Source organism: Diutina rugosa (genome assembly GCF_008704595.1).
Source record: "Diutina rugosa strain CBS 613 chromosome Unknown scaffold30_size158152, whole genome shotgun sequence".
NCBI classification, from domain to species: Eukaryota; Fungi; Ascomycota; class Pichiomycetes; order Serinales; family Debaryomycetaceae; genus Diutina; species Diutina rugosa.
The window spans coordinates 107,535-123,480 of NW_022995085.1; the positions used below are offsets into that span (position 1 = coordinate 107,535).

General features: G+C 54.0%; 8 protein-coding genes across 8 annotated transcripts; 1 reads left to right on the forward strand and 7 right to left on the reverse strand. All coding sequences in view use genetic code 12, as the record gives it.

Moving 5' to 3' along the window:
• Positions 1–20: 20 nt before the first annotated feature.
• DIURU_001104 (uncharacterized protein) lies at positions 21–293 on the reverse strand (the record flags this gene model as incomplete). Its single annotated transcript, XM_034153612.1, has 1 exon — positions 21–293. One exon carries the CDS (start codon positions 291–293, stop codon positions 21–23), a length of 273 nt encoding a protein of 90 aa, XP_034014127.1.
• A 738-nt stretch (positions 294–1,031) lies between these two features.
• Positions 1,032–2,597, reverse strand: DIURU_001105 (cytochrome P450; the record flags this gene model as incomplete). Its single annotated transcript, XM_034153613.1, has 1 exon — positions 1,032–2,597. The coding sequence occupies one exon, from the start codon at positions 2,595–2,597 to the stop codon at positions 1,032–1,034; it is 1,566 nt and encodes a 521-aa protein (XP_034014128.1).
• A 1,175-nt stretch (positions 2,598–3,772) lies between these two features.
• Positions 3,773–5,119, reverse strand: DIURU_001106 (F-box protein; the record flags this gene model as incomplete). Its single annotated transcript, XM_034153614.1, has 1 exon — positions 3,773–5,119. The coding sequence occupies one exon, from the start codon at positions 5,117–5,119 to the stop codon at positions 3,773–3,775; it is 1,347 nt and encodes a 448-aa protein (XP_034014129.1).
• Positions 5,120–5,938: 819 nt separating this feature from the next.
• On the reverse strand, positions 5,939–7,060 carry DIURU_001107 (uncharacterized protein; the record flags this gene model as incomplete). The annotated part of the gene is made up of 1 exon (XM_034153615.1): positions 5,939–7,060. The coding sequence occupies one exon, from the start codon at positions 7,058–7,060 to the stop codon at positions 5,939–5,941; it is 1,122 nt and encodes a 373-aa protein (XP_034014130.1).
• A 1,311-nt stretch (positions 7,061–8,371) lies between these two features.
• Positions 8,372–10,537, reverse strand: DIURU_001108 (uncharacterized protein; the record flags this gene model as incomplete). Its single annotated transcript, XM_034153616.1, has 1 exon — positions 8,372–10,537. The coding sequence occupies one exon, from the start codon at positions 10,535–10,537 to the stop codon at positions 8,372–8,374; it is 2,166 nt and encodes a 721-aa protein (XP_034014131.1).
• Positions 10,538–11,063: 526 nt separating this feature from the next.
• Positions 11,064–13,543, reverse strand: VPH1 (H(+)-transporting V0 sector ATPase subunit a; the record flags this gene model as incomplete). The annotated part of the gene is made up of 2 exons (XM_034153617.1): positions 11,064–13,372; positions 13,531–13,543. The coding sequence occupies 2 exons, from the start codon at positions 13,541–13,543 to the stop codon at positions 11,064–11,066; spliced, it is 2,322 nt and encodes a 773-aa protein (XP_034014132.1).
• A 117-nt stretch (positions 13,544–13,660) lies between these two features.
• On the forward strand, positions 13,661–14,689 carry DIURU_001110 (leucine carboxy methyltransferase; the record flags this gene model as incomplete). Its single annotated transcript, XM_034153619.1, has 1 exon — positions 13,661–14,689. One exon carries the CDS (start codon positions 13,661–13,663, stop codon positions 14,687–14,689), a length of 1,029 nt encoding a protein of 342 aa, XP_034014133.1.
• A 60-nt stretch (positions 14,690–14,749) lies between these two features.
• On the reverse strand, positions 14,750–15,865 carry LYS1 (saccharopine dehydrogenase (NAD+, L-lysine-forming); the record flags this gene model as incomplete). Its single annotated transcript, XM_034153620.1, has 1 exon — positions 14,750–15,865. The coding sequence occupies one exon, from the start codon at positions 15,863–15,865 to the stop codon at positions 14,750–14,752; it is 1,116 nt and encodes a 371-aa protein (XP_034014134.1).
• Between the last annotated feature and the right edge of the window lie 81 nt (positions 15,866–15,946).

Consider the following 15,946-nt stretch of genomic DNA (forward strand, 5'->3'; position numbering starts at 1 on the left):
CGAAATTGCCTTAGGCAGGCTTAGAGGAGCCAGGCAGCGAGGGCGACGATGGCACCACCGAAACCGTAGGCGTTGGCGGCGTCGTTACCGGGCGAGCGCGAGCCGTCCTTGCCGGCGTACCAGGTGGTAGTCGACACTCTGGTGGTGTGGTCGAATCTCCCGTATCTGTGGGTCGACTTGGGCGAGTCCTCGTTGATGACGACGGTTTGGGTGGTTTCCATGGTGTTGGTCTTGTGCTTAGCAGCGACAACGCCGGCGACGGCGGCAGCGGACAATAAACCAGTCAACTTCATTATCGATGGACACTAACCGGCGCCTGGGGGTGCCCTGAGGTCTTTATATAAGGATGTTTCTTGGCCGAGGAGTCGGGTTCATAACACAGCAACAAGGGTTCAACCGCCGTCCGATGAGGGCCACCACGGCGTTAGCCGGGCCAACCGAGACCCGGATGACAACAAACCCACATAAAACTACACCGGCTATCACCGTGCCCTACCCTAGCCCGTCAGCTAGTCGACCCCAGCTTTCCGTCTACCTGGTGGACATGAGTGGACATGAGCGGCCATGCGCACTTTACTGTGAGCGAATTGGGATGCTCTGTAAATAATGAAAAGGTGGGCTGCAGGCGAGCGGTAAGGGCCTATGCTGAGGAACGTCGGTGAGGGGTAACGGGAACGGGCGGAAACTACGTCTATGTTCACTACAACCCTGCGGGAAACGAGTGGTAAAACTTTTCACCGTGGTTTGCCTGGTGGTGGGCCATTTCGGGTGCCACGGCGAAGAAGAAACGAGCGGCCACTAACGGAACCGCGGAACGTGGCTCGTAACCGGGGAAATGCGGGATTTTGTTGGAGGGGATTTTCCCCGTGGATGGCGTCACTGGGCGGACGGCCGAGCCAACCTTAGTGTGTTTTGTGGTCTGGTGGAAATTTCCGGCGGACGGTCGGCCTATATATCACCGACAGGGATACGGGAAAAATCAAAATAAATCGAATTTATATCATACACATTATGCTCGTTATGTAAAAAGTCTAAACTTCCTGCTTGTTGTACAAAGCAACGTTGCACCCGTCGTAGAGCGACATCGTCAAGTGGGACATCTTGGGGGCGGGCACCTTGTTGAACCCTTCGATCGAGTCGAACATTTGCACCAACCGCGCCGTCACGTACAGGGCTTCGGTAAGGGCAAACTGTTGGCCCAAGCAGATACGGGGGCCCCCGTTGAACGGCAAGAAGGCCCACCCGAGCTTCTTGGTCGACTCGTCGAACCACCGTTCGGGCTTGAATTCCAAGGCGTCCTTGCCGTAGTGCTTTTCGTCTCTGTGGGTGGCGTACACCGAGTAGAACACGATTTGGCCCTTCTTGACCAAGAGCTTGCCGTTTTGGTCCTTGCCACCACCGCGAGGCAAAGTGGTGTTTCTGGTGGCCACTCTGAAGTTGATGGGCACCGACGGGTACAAACGCAAACACTCGTTGACGACGGCCTTCAAGTATTCACACTTCTTCAACGATTCGAACGAGATGTCTTCGAGTCTCGCTTCTTCGCCGAGACCAAAGTTCATCGAGATTTCTTCTCTCAACTTGGCGTAGACCTCGGGGTGTTTCGAGAGTTCAAAGAAGATAAACGACAAAAGACCAGCAGTAGTGTCACGACCGGCAACCATAATGTTGAGCAATTGATCACGCAACACCTTGGGGTCACGGGTCTGCTTCACCAATTCGTAGAGGAAGATGTAGCCGTTGCTCTTTTCCAATTCTTCAGGGGTCATCTTCAACGCCTTGTTGACGTAGTAGTCGGCGAATCTGTGGACCTTCTTCACGTTCTTCTTGAAAGTAGGGGTGTTAACCAACCAGTAGAAGTCCATAAACAACACACGGTCCAGCAACGACAACTGCGCCGAGTTGAACGCTTCGGGAAATTCGTCCTTGCCGTCAACTTCCAGCTTGTGGTTGACGTAGCCGACCAGTTCATCACGCAACGATTCCACCGATTCCCCGAACAAGAACTCGGTGGCGGAGTCGACGGTAAATCTGAAGAACAATTCTTGCAAGTCGAATTCCTTACCCTTGGCGTTGCGGATGTGCTTAGCCAACACCTGCACATGGGGTTCAAGGGCCTTGACGTGGGCCACCTGTTCTCTAGCGAATTGGGGTCTCAACATCGCCCGCGAGTGCTTCCACCCCGACCCGTCCAAGGAGAAAATCCCGTCACCGAGGAGAGGGTAGAATTGCGAGTGGCGAATGCCGAGGGAGAAGTCGTTGAACTGGGTGCCCAACACCGCCTTCATGTTTTCCGGGTCACGGGTGACGACAAGCTCAAGACCAGCAATGGTGAACTTACCCGAGTCGTAGCCCCGGAAGGCTTCGCTGCTCAAAAGACCGAAGAGGTAGTCGACCATCCAGCCGCTGTTCTTCTTCTTCAAAAGGGTGAACGCTTCCTGGAAACCAAGGAAGTGGTCCTTGTAGTGGACCTGAGGGGCGACGGCGCCGAGCTTCTTTTCGAGGCGCTTGGTGTGGATCTTATCGAACACATAGTAGGCCACGATCCCCAACGCGAGGACCACGTACCACTTGGTGAGGTATTCTTCGACAGCCATAATGGATTGGTAGCAATCGCTTACCCGCCGGGGTTTATATATCGGCGGTGTGGGGTACCACCCCCTTCATGTGCATTTTTTACGCATGCCCAACAAGGTAAGAATCGGAATTCGCGACCACTCGGCGATGACCGCCACTGGTGGCCCCCGCCTCGCCATCAATGGGCGTAGACGTCGTTGTCGATCAAAAATGGGCGTAAACGAGGTGGTTTCTTCGCCTCGACCAGCGTATTGGGTGGCACTGTAGGCGTCGACGCCCCACTTGCGGTGTCCCCTCACGGAGTTTATTCCCATGTGAAAGTGACATTTCGCAGCTTACCTCCGCCAACGCACGCAACGGCTACTTCTCGCCCGGGTGCAGGACGCTCCGGTGACTGACGGCGACACACCCCAGGAGGAGCCACTACTCCTAATCATGCGTTTGCCCTGCGATTTGCGAGGCGATGGCAGCGGTTTTTCCCCGGATAGCTAACCCCGCTGTCCGGTGGAGGGGACGGTGCCAGCGAAATTACTCGACGATGGCCAGTAGTAGCTCAGACTCAACCATGAATGGAAAAATACCGTGGGCTTCCCCACATTTGGCACCCTGATTAGACGATCTAGAGACGAGCACCGTGAATCAGCCAACGTCGAGTCGTGGACACGGGGGCCACGAGCACCAGCATTAGCGGTGGTGGTGACGGTTTGCCGCCCAATTACGTGAGCGTTACCCGTCACCCACCGTTTCATCGTCTCGCAACAGTGACTCGTTCATGCACCACTGGACTATTGTGTGTGATAAGGTTTTTATCCTGTGAGAAGGTGCCCGACCGATTACTCCGGTTCCGCATCGCCGAGACGTCGTACCACAAACGCGACAGCGACATGACCTTTCGTCACGATTGCGTCTACTAGCTACTGGTGGTGCCTAGTAAGTTATGGTCGTTACATCATGCTATATTTGGATTACGTGGTCATCAGAAAGGAATTAATCATCAGTGGTCGCCTAGATCACCGCCACCGCCGAGATTTCGAATCAGGGCTCGTTTAGGCAAGCCAGACACGCCCGGCGAATGAGGTGGTGGCAATTATAGCGTTTTTGGGGGACGTCTGTCGATGGCGGGGTTAAAACTTTCCCCAATACGGTGCGTAATATCGGGTTTGCATGGCAGCGCGAAAGAAATGCATGTGAAAAATTAGGGGATTGCTTTGCTGCTAATGTAGTAACCAAACGTCTTTGTAAGCTGGTAGTAACTGTGGCCGTACACCATGAGGTAACGGAGTCGCGGGAACGCGCCCTCGGAGGAGCACATGGCGTGGAAGTCGTCGATCTGGTCGCGGTCACTCTCGGACACCCCGCGGTGTATTTTGCTCGGCAACGCCGTCAAATCGACCCAGATACGCGGATTGAGGTACCGTCCAAAGTCTATATCAAGTACTTGGAGGCAGTCGTCAAACTTGACGAGCAAATCGTACACTCGCGTCAAGTCGTAGGGCTTCAGTCTGAAATGGACTCGGAGCATGTTAAGCAGACGGCCACACTTAAGCCCGTAGTAGAACTCCTTTCTCATTTCCGTAAGCCGTTCTTCGTCGCCATCAATCACGTTCGGATCGTCCAGAAACGCTCTCACCGTCTTATCTTGAAGCAGGAGTGTTTGGAGACGAGCCAATTTGCGGGCAAGGGCGTTGGCGTAGTCGTCGCCGGTGTAGTCGAAGTGAAGGTGGCGTAAATTCAGCCAGTCGATCGCCTCCAACGGAATAGCATTGATCACGCCGTCCACCGAAAGCAGGCGGAGACGAAGCGTGGCTCCCGGCGCCACCAGCGTCTCCAGCGAGTTCACCCGGTACAATGAGAGAGTGTGTAAGTGGTCAAAGTGAGCGAGTCGAGCCAATATCTCGGGGATATCGACGCCAAAGCAGTTGATTTGGAGGTACTGTAAGCAGTGGCCGAATTGGTCCACCAGGGGCCATTGGTCAGGGTACACTTGAAGGCGAGTTGGGTAGGCGTCAGCATGTGGTATCTGTGCCACGAGCGGGTCGTCTTGTTGCACGATGACTTCGGTAGTGGTGAACTTCTCATTGAACATGCGGTAAAACTTCTGCGGGAGTCCCACTCGATTGAACACCACCAGCTTCACAAGCAGTGGCTGTAAGTAGCTGTTGGGACGTAATGTCAATTCCAAGAACCGTTGGAACCGCACCACCGTATAATTCTGGTAAAAAGGAGTGCTTCCGTAGCGAGGACTAAGGATCAGTGGCGCCAGCAGATCCACCACTAAATGGCGCAACAATTTTGCTCGTCCTAAACGATTGGCTCGCTTCAGCACCTGGCAAAAGCGAGCGCAGTCCGTCTGGTCGATATACGACAATATCTCCAACATGATTTCATCGGGCAAGATGGGCGGCTGATGGCTGGTGACCCCCAGAGTGATCTGACGCCGAAGCTCGTCGAGGCGAGAGTTCTGGGCTTCCACTACATCGTTGAGCTGCTGTCGAAACTCGGCCACAGTGCTTTCAACGAGTGCTAAGATATCGTCGGCCATTGGGTAAGCCCGCCGGTTTATAGTGCACGCGTCGTTAGGGATGCTAGCTGATAAGCCGCACTGCGAGTAAAAGCAGGCACCGAAAAAAACGTCAACTTCGGAGGCCAAATGAGGAACGAGACGGGAGCGGTTTAGCTGTAAGGGAGGCAATTTTAGAGGATGTAGAGTGACGACAGGGGTGACCCAAAGCCACAGGGGGTGGCAGCGAGGTACAGTGGACGAAAATGTTGGATTTTCATGTGATAAGCACAGGAGACGAGGCCACCCCACGTGACGAGAAGGGTCGCGATTTTGTCCCTCCTAATTCATGTGAATTTGGCAGAATGAGGAAAAAATGTTAGTCGAGGCAGAGATCGAACTGAGACAGAACACGAGCAATGATAAGGTTTAGATGTGGCGGTGAATTTAGGTTAGAGAGGAGAGATGATATGATTGAGATTTAAATCAGAGCTATAGAGGAGCTTAGTAACCGTGAACGTGGAGTCTACTCGTGGTTTATAGGATATGGTCTGGGCTATCAGTTGTAAGACCCCTCGATGTGGTCATCGTTTCGAATTTTGGGATTGCCAATGATCCGGTTAATCTCATCCGAAACTGTGTTATCGTTGTGCTTATGTAAAGTACTCACTGGAAGATTTAATCAGACTATAGCGAATGGTGAGGAATTTGACTTTTTCGGAGAAAAGCAAGACAAGAGCTCGCTGTCATTGATGTTGTAGAACAGTATTCCTAGTACAATGTTTAGGACTTCATTCGCCAACTATAGTGGTTATAGGGTTTACAGTTCTCTACATTTGATGAATCAATAATTCATTTTGTTTATACCCGGGCCATCAACACCTGGAGCAATTTTTCCCAGCCGCTGTTGACCCACTCGGCGACGATGGCGCTCAAATGCTTTAAGTGGCTGGCGGTGGCGGTGGGGGGCGCCGCGTCCACCACTACGGGAGCGGGCGGTGCTACCGGAGCGACCGCCTCAGTGCCAAAAAGCCACAGGTACAAGTAGTAGCCGACGACCAGGGCCGCGCCCAGCGCTAAGCCCATGCCGAGGCCAATGCCCACGGTGAACGACGCCACCATCCACCACCGCAGCGGCGCCATCTCCAGCTCCAGTGCCCACATACGGCGGAGGGCGTGGTAGAGCCACCGCACCGTGGTCAATTTACCCAGTAATTGTAAAGGGTCGATTGCCAGCGTCAGCGACGTCAAGTCGCGTTTGAACTGCCCTTCCAACTGGTGGTAGTCCTGGGGCGAAGTGGTGATGAGCAGGTGGTACACCAGCGCCGGCGCCAGTGCCACCACCAATTGGTGGCCGTGTCCCGAGTACTCGGTGTCGATGAAGTGCAGAAGCTTAGTCGCGAGTTCCGGGTGGGTAAGCAGCAGCGCCTTCCACATCTGGTAGGGCTTCATCAGCGCGATTAAGTCGAATAAATTGACGAAGTAGTTGACGGACATCATGTTGATGATGGTGAGTTTTGGCGAGCACCGCACCTGGCGGATAAACTCGACAAACTCGGCCAGGCCGTCGTTCAACAAAAACAACAAGTCGGCGCCGTAAGCGTCGGCGGCGTTGGTCAGGTGGCGGAGATCGATGTGGCAAATGTCGACGTCGGCGTGGGCGACGTGGCGCGCCACCTGGTCGACGAAGTGGCGCCCGTGGCTACTTCGGGTGACAATGGCAATGCGGTAGCGGTGGGGGCCGCCCACAGTCATCTGGGGCATGATGAACGTCTTGGGCACGTCGGGGACGTCGTCGTCGTCGTCGCTGTCGAACACCATCACCTGGGGCAGCGGCACCACCACCACCAGCTTCAAATCGTCGCTCAGTTGGGAGAGGATCAGATTGAGGTCGTCGGCGGAGGTGGGCGGGCGGGGCAGGAGCTCGAGGTCAGGGTGGTTGAGGGCGTTAAACACCAGCGAGTGCAGCGACAACGACACCATGATTGGATATTGTATGGGCGAGGGTACAAGAGGTGTGGGTTTGTAGGTTTAAGGGAGGGGTAGCCTCACGCCCTGCATGACGGGTGGGGCGATAACGACCTGCACACAAGCAAGGCAGCAGGGAAAAAAAATGAGAGACACTAAGGGAGAACCAGTGCCATCACTTCGCGATCACTCAGATTGCGCGCGCCAGCGACCATATAACCCCCCAGTGATGCCACTGAGGCTTTTTAAGGGGCAAATCGTTAGCGCTTATGTAATCGCTGGCACTAATCATCGCCCGCCTCGATTCTCATGAAGTACTCGAGGCTTAGATGTCCTAGACCATTCAGCTGTAAATTATTTGTGTTGGTGGTATGACCGGTCACCCAGCGCTATCACGCGGCCGGCGGTGCCACCGGTGGTGTGTAGAGAGATCCACTCGTATCGCCCCCCCCCGCCACCCGCCGCACAGACACCACCCAATAAGCGACAGTGATTCGGGCGCGGAGTTCGGAATTATGGTGATCTATCCCAGGGGGCAGTCGCCGCGCTCGGCCCACATAACGGATATTTGCTCCCCCTCCTCCGTGTATAAGTGGGGAGAGATCGACGACAAGCGAGTTACCTGTGTCGGCGCCTAGCAGATGGGGTCTCTCACGGGTGACTATTTGGGAGGTTGGCAGCAGTTGTATGACGTCATTTGTTTCACACTGACCCTGCCATAAGCGCGGCCACCCATTCCACACCAGCCGGTGTCGGCCCACCAGCCGGTGTCGGCAGCGACACTGCCCCGCGTCCGTCGTCTGTGGCAGACATTTCGTATTGTTAGCCACTCCGCATCACGGCACTCGGGCGGCGGGCGCGGCCCGGTGGCGCCAGCGTCAATTTGACGGCCTTCCAACCTAATTTAGCAATTTGGGCCCAGGGAAAGTCGTGCGCTGCCCACGCGTCACAACATAGCCGAAGAAGTATATACACCCTCCAACCAGCCCCATCTCCCCAACTGCCGACTATGCTGTACCAACAAGGCCCTCCCCAAGGCGGCTACTACCAACAAGGTCCCCCTCAAGGCGGGTACTACCAACAAGGTCCCCCTCCCCAACAGGGCTACTACGGTCAGCAACAGGTATGTGAAACCTTAATCAATTGATCTCTGCCATCGCGCCGTTACTAACTTGTGTTTATAGCAACCGGTGTACGTCCAGCAAGCGCCGCCCAAGGACGACGGCTGTGGCTGCTGTGGGACGTTCTGCGGGTGTCTCGCGGCGATGCTCTGTTGTGAAATGTTGTTCGATTAATTACCATTTAGATAATAGAAGTTACATGCTACTATTCGTCGTCGGAGTCGCCAGCGTCCAATTGCGGCATCTCAAAGTCGCTGTCGTCGGAGTCAGCCGCGGGTGCCGACGCCAATGCCGCAGTCAGCGGCGCTGCGGGTGCCGCTGGCACCGTCTCCGCCACCGGCACCGGCACCGTCTCCACTAATGCCACCGGTTCGGCAATTGGTTGTTCCGCGATGGTCTCCACCACCGCTTCTTCGACTACGGGGGTCACCGAGGTGGGCTGGGGCACCGCGACGTCGTCGACCTTGCGCTTTTTAGGCGCCGGCGCGTCGGCATCGGCGTCGGCATCGCGCTTGGCAGCGCCAAGCTCTTCGTCGTCTTCGCTGTCGGACTCATCTTCAACTCCTAAATCAGCGGTCTGATGAGCCAGTAAATCAATAAACTTAGGCAACGGAGGTAAACGTGGGTGGGTAAACACCAGCACCAATGGGTCGTCGGCCAAGATCAGGGCGACAATGGGTAAGATCAGAACTTTTTCGTAGCCAGGGTAAACAATGGCATCGATCAAAAGCTGGCGCAACTCCTGCGGTACTTGGCGATGTAAAGTATAGTACTTTGCATGCACCGCTTCGAGGATGATGTAGCGCATCATCTTGTAGTGATAAGTAGGCGGGAGCGCCGGCACCAGAGTGACGACGGTGGTGAAGAACCGGCGAGCGGCGGCAAGCACCGGCTCGGGGATGGTGTCGACCAACAAGTTGGCGTTGGTGAGCAAGTCGGCGAGGGGCACCAGCAGCGCCTTCTTCAGGCGCTTAGCCTTTTTACCGGCGCCCTTGGCGCCCAGATTAGCGGCATTAGTCAGCGCTGGCGACGGCGCCATCCGAGGTTCAACGAGAGCCACGGCAACATCGAGGAAGCGGAGAAGCGACGACGGGTCAGACACCGACGTCGCCAATGCCAACAAGTCGGCGACCACCACCAACAAGTCGCCAAAGAACCGCTGGCGTCTCACCACCGCCACGGTGTCGACGCGCTTGTTGTGGATGGGCACCACCGTCTCCAATGTGGCGACGATGCTGGAGAAGTGAGGCAAAAGCAGACCCGAGTACACCGGCACCAAGCGCTTAAGGAGCGCAATGGCGTGGGTGTGGTTAAGCTCGGTGGAAAGGGTAATCAAGTGCTGGATGTTGGCGTCGCGGACATCAAACTTAAACTTGTGGAAGCGGGGCGAAATAAGCACCATCGCCTCGATGACGCCGAGGGCTTTACCAAGGGGTACTTCCACCGTCAACTTCAGACCTTGAGTGAGGTAAGCGCCGAGCAATTCCGTAAGCAGTTTAAGGCGAGTGCTAAGTAAAAGGATCGACAGCGGCGCGTTGAAGTCAATGGCAAGATCAGCGAAAATGGGGTCAACTGACTTACCGTCAACGGCAGCCGGGGCCGCTTCGAGGCCCAGAAGAAGCTTATTCAAATCACCATCGTCTTCAAAGTGGAGCAAGTCGCCGTAGACTCTCAATACTCTCACAATTTCGGCGATGATGGCGCCGACACGAGCGCGCCAGTGCGCTTCCGGCGACACGTTCTCAATGACGGGGAGAGTGGCGATGGCGCCAAACACCAGCTGGCGGAGCAGCTCAGGGAACCCGTCGAAGTTGGGCAACGCCACCATCGCCACGAGCGCCGCGTAGTACTTGTTCCCGTAGGCCCGGAACACCGTGGGGTGGTGCACCAAGATCTTTGTCAACAGCGGCACCACCACCGCGGGCGCGTACTCAAGCTGGTCAAGGTAGCCGCCAATGATCAGCGGAGCGCCTTTGGGCGCAAGCCGCGGCGTCAACAACTCACGCACAAGCGTGTCCTTACCTCTAATCTGGTCACACACGAAATTGATGGAATCGACAGTAGCGGTAAGCACCTTAATATCGTGGGAAGCGTTCCAGGCGTGGAGGTTTTGGATGAGGACATCAAGCATGGCAGCACCATCGCTGGCAAGCAATTCGTAGTTAAGGGCAAGCGCCTTAATCATCACGGTGCCACACCATTTGGAGTAAGGCTGATTCAGCCGGGCTAAATTAAGCGTGCGGGCGACGAGATGGCGGGTTTCCTCAGGCGCTAACCCTTTACCTTTAGTCACAGTAAGGTATTTGAGAATGGGGACCACCAGAGTGGGTTCCCCTTTGAGCTCGTCAAGGACGACGGCGATGGTAGTCATGAATGTGTGGGTATGGAGTCGCGTCCGCGATGAGATGAGGCCCGATGAGCCTAAATAAGGACGCACCAAACATACGAGATTATGTAAGGAAATCTAACTTGTAATGATTAATTGAAAGGTGTTTTTGCTGGTAAAATTGAGATTTAGTTCATTTTCTTGATTTATGTTGGGTACGTGTGGGTTAACGGCTGTATTGCACGATTACGCACCCATGGAAGTAGTGTCATTGTGTATCTACTCATTCAAGTAGCCACGATTGCATAACTATTGGCGAATGTTTCAGGAAGTTATTTGCAATTGCCACCTTTTTTGTTTATATGAGCCATGGCAGCGAGATCGAACAACTCTCTTTAGGAGTATTGAGTCAACAGAAGGTTACATCGATACATACTAGTTCCATACATACCAGCCTGGCTTAATCAGATTTGCGAGGTCTACAATCAGGGGTTGAATAATGATATTTATTATGAGTGGATCACTCTTTTTCGATGAAAATCTTTTTTAATGAAAATCTGTTTTAATGAATTCAAAGGACATCGTCCAACAAGCCCTTGAACTTGAACGGCTCGTAGGCATACCCTTCGCCAATGAAGTACTTCAGCATCGACTCGACCCAGTGCAATCTCAACGAGTGCAACATAGCCGACGTCCCTTCCATACACACCAACACCGCCACCGTCAACACAAACCACATAGCAAACAACACCACCGTCATGAGCACCCCGACAAAGCCCGTCATGCCAAAGGCACCGCCGATGGTCATCGTCCACAACACCGTCGACAACTGGGCGTGGGCCAACGACAACGCCCACAACCGGAGGTAGGAAGCGGTGTGCGACACACAGTTAAGACAGAACTCGATGGTGTGGATAACTTGGTGGATGACAACATCGCCAAAGTTGTGTTCGTCGTCGTGTTCGCCCTCAGCGTCGCCACCAGCAGATTCGTCCTGGGGCACCTGGTTGTACTGCTGCTTCAGCATCTTTCTCTTGACGTAGAGGGGCTTCACCAACAACAACCACGGCACACAGATGAGGGCCACCGCCAACAAGAACACTTGGACACCGGCTTGGTGCGGGTACAATTCTTCGGCCACGGTACCGGGCGACAAGAACATCAGGATCAACATGTTCAACAACCCGGGAGGTTGTTTACCGATGCCGAACCAGTCGACCAGCCACTTGTATACAATACACAACGACAAGTACCCGAAGATCAGCTGCATAAACAACAAACCGGGGATAAAGTTGCCGATGATGTCGATCCCCCAGTCAAAGTAGATGTCGTTGACTAACGAGAAGAAGTACGAGTAGGTCATGTGGATGTACCCCATCAAGATCAGCAACTTCATCTTGTATGAGTTCAGGAACAAAAGCTGGTTTTCCGCCCCGTGCCAAGCCCAGTCGAACCCGAACACGTAGGTGCCCACGCGCTTAGCCACTAAGGGAGTGCCGATTTCAAAATCTTCGGGCCATTCCCAGCCCAGCTTAAACAACGTCATCAGCTTAGAGAAGATATCGTTGTAGATCAAACCGGTGTAGATGGAGAAACCGCCCATGAGCAAAAGGATGTAACGCCCAGTGAAAGCCATGTCGAAGATTTCGTCACGCTTGGACGCGCCAATGGGCTTTTCGAAGTATACTAACAACGCCGCCACCATGAACAAAAGGATCCCGTGACCCAAATCACCAAACATAATGGCAAACATGAAAGGGAACGTGACGATGGTGGGGAGACCAGGGTTCACTTCCTGGTACAGAGCAATCCCGTAGGCGTCACAGATCAGTTGGAATGCCGCCGTGAACTTGTTGGTGCGGTGGAACGTGGGAGGGGTGGTGGTGGTGGAAAGAACGTTGACGATCGTCGGCATCAGCCCGTCAGTCTGTCTCACAAGCGACGCCAAGGTATCGATGTCGTCGGTAGGCACCCAGCCTTCGGCGACAAGCGTTTGCCGCAGGGCGTCGTAGTCACAACGGTTCATCACTTCGTATACGGCTTTTTCACGAGCAATCACTTCCCACCATTTGCCCAAATCCTTGGAAATGGCAATGAGTTCCAGGGTCAAGGCAGCTTCCGACAGCTTCAAAACCAAGTTGAGGTCTTGAAGTTTTTGAGTAATGTCCTTAGCTTGTTCCTGACGTCCCTCAACTGAGGCATCGACGTCATAAAGATTAGCCCCCAACGACTCACAGATCTTAGTAACTCGCTGGTGGATGATGGAACCATGAGAGAAAATGATAAAGAAGTCCCGTTCGACACTGGTCTTGTGCTCGGGGTCGTAGACCGGCATGGGGATCTGTTCAGACTCGATAAAGACATTGCCCCGCAATGCCCGCCACAAGATCTGTTGCAATGCCCCCACCTTAGTGCGGTCAATTACCCCTGAAATAAACTTAGTGTCAGCCTGTTCCGACGACTGTGCCTGTTGAGCTTCGAAAAATCGACTGACGCCCTGAACCGAGTATCTCTTTTGGGTTAATTCCCTCTGGTTCGAGAGCAAACGGTTACGGGCTTCTTGCAATTGAGACACACGGTCTTCCAATAACTTAGCATTCAGCTCGTACTCTTCAATCTCCGTTTGCGGGCAAAGAGCGATGTCGTAAGGGTAAGGCGCCACTTCGACGTCCCTCTGCTCTAAATCAGCCTTGAACGAACGGTATACCCGCTCAATATTGTCGAGGCGGCGCAACTCGTTGACAAACAGACGCTGGAAGTCCAGGAGCTTAGCGTTGAGGTCACGGAACTGCATGAGTCCCAGCTGGCCAATTGAGTACACGACCTCCCGCAGAATCTCGTTGGGCACGTACAATTGGACGAGCGACATCTCCGCCGAGCCTAGCAGTTAGTATAATGATGGGATATGATGATAGTTTGAGGGGAAACTTACGGAAAATGGCCTCGTCTTTGGTCATGGCTGGAGCAACGATGGTCGGCGGATGGGTTTTGATAAGGGTGCGAATAGTGGGTTGGTGGGCGTGGAGGGCGTGGATCACGTGACTGGGCCATGAGTAAACTGGCGCCGCACGCACCATTTTTGGAACAACGTGTGCAGGGCAATTACTCCGCCGTTATTAACGACACAAACGGCGACTTTTACCCCGCCACCACCACCGTCACACGATCATGGATACCCGTCAGGAAAAGATCATCAGGCAGACCGACTTGGATGCGCTATCGCTGCGCCACAGCGCCAACAAAAATGGCTACTTTGACCCTGCTGACCCTTACATCGACGACCTTATCGCGCTGTACCAGAACTATCTCCACTATACTGGGGGGTACACGTCGATGCTGGCGTCACGAACGGTACGTCTGGCGTTCGCTGAACGTAAATTACCCATTATCAATAGGGGGACTTACTTGAGAACTAAAGCGATCGATCTCGCTATCGAGCGGTTTCTTGATCAATATGAGGGCAAACCAACACAAATTGTGCTGTTAGGAGGAGGATCTGATACTAGAGTGTTTGGTTTACTTGAGAAGTACCCTGATTTGGTGTACCACGAGCTTGACTTCCCTGATCTGACAAAAGTGAAAAAGCTCGCGATTGAAGCTAATCCTCGGCTTGCCAAAGCAGTGGGAATTGACCCGGGATACACCCCGACACTGGTGAATAATCGGGCTGAATGGGAAGCGGTTGAAGGCGATATCCACACATCCAAGTACCATCTCGTGGGGTTTGATTTGCGTAACTTGACTACCGGTATCCCTTACCCTCATCTCGATTCTGAATTGCCGACATTGATCATTTCCGAATGTGTCCTCTGTTATGTTAGCCCTGAACAGGCAGAGCTGATTCTTAAGTACTGGATGGCCGCGGCTAAAGATTCCTATTTCATCATCTACGAGCCCATCCTGTTGGGCGATGCCTTTGGTGCCACCATGGCCAAAAATCTCGCTACTCGAGGCATCAATTTGATGCTGTTTGAAGCGTATCCCACCATTGATCTGCGACGTCAATGGCTTGAGAAATGCGGCATGACTGAGGTTGCCGTCGACGATATAGCCACTGTTGGTGGCTATACAGGTTTCCTGTGGATCTCCAACGCCGAGCTTGCTCGGATAAACCGATTAGAACTCGTGGATGAAGTGGAGGAGATCGTCATGTTATATAAGCACTACGTTGTGTGCTACGGCGAGCACCACCGATAGTTTCCATAGTTGTCGTGATCATTATAATACAAGAAAAAGGCGGGGCACCACCAGGGTAATTTACAATCTCGCCACGTGCTTGTCAAACAAGGCCTTAGCCCGCACCCATACCGGCGAGTTTTCGCGGTTGGGGAGCTCCAACAACAGGGGCAACAAGTCGCGAGCAAAGAACTCCGAGGCTTCCCGGGGCAAGAGCGACGGCAAGTGGTCGATCAGGCACACCAGCAACTTGGGGCCGGCGGTGGTTTCAACAGGGACGGTGGGGTCGTTGAACACAGTGGCAACAGTGTACACGGGGATGGGGTTGTGGGGGTTGGTGGTATCGGCCAGGACGTCGACAATGGTGCGCAACTTTCTGTCGGGGGTGTTGAGCAGGTCGAAGTCGATGAAGGGAGGGATGGGCTTCGACAAGTAGATGCAGTTGACAAAGATGTCCAGGTCGACGATCTCCTTGAACGGGCCACCCTTAGCGGTTTCGGCCATGTCCCACTTTTGGATTTCGGCATCAGGGATGCCCACCTTCTTGAACAAGTCGACGGCTCCCGAGCCACAACGGCCGAGAGCACCAATGACGAGACACTTGGGGTAGACACCGCCGTTGGCCCTCAACGCGGTAGCCAATTCCTTCTTGACGTGAGCAATCAACTCGTCTTCGTTAGGGTAAGGGGTAACACCGCCCAAGTTTTCGTCGTCGCTGTGGGTTTGCTTGAAAGCCCAGTCCAATACCCCAATGGCGGCACCAGCGAAACCGGCGTAGTAGCCGAAAGCGGCCACCCGGCGGCCTTGGTCGTTTTCAAGGAACTCAAGGTCGTAGAGAGTACCCTTACCTTCAGGGAAACGACGCAACACGTCCTTCCACCCGGCCTGGTCCTTGTAGCAGTGGGCGAATTGGATGTGGGTGTGCTTCAACGGAAAGCTGTCTTCTGGCAACTCCTTCAAACCGTAGATGATTCTGTCGGTGGGAGCGTCGACCCACAGGCCTTCAGGGACAATTTCAGCACCCACGGCCTTGTATTCGTCGGAGGAGAAAGTCAGCTGCGACAGCTCTTCCACGTACACCTTGAACCCGGCGTCAAGCAACGCCTTGGTGGTTTGCGGGGTCAACGCCGCTCTCGCTTCGAGGGGCTTGGTTTCGGCTCTGAGATGCAAAATAACCGGATTGGATTGATTGGACATGATCGGTAGTGGTGTGTGTTTTTTTTTTTTCACTTTTTCCACTGTGAGTGGCAGCACTTATATAGCGCGCATGCCCGCTAT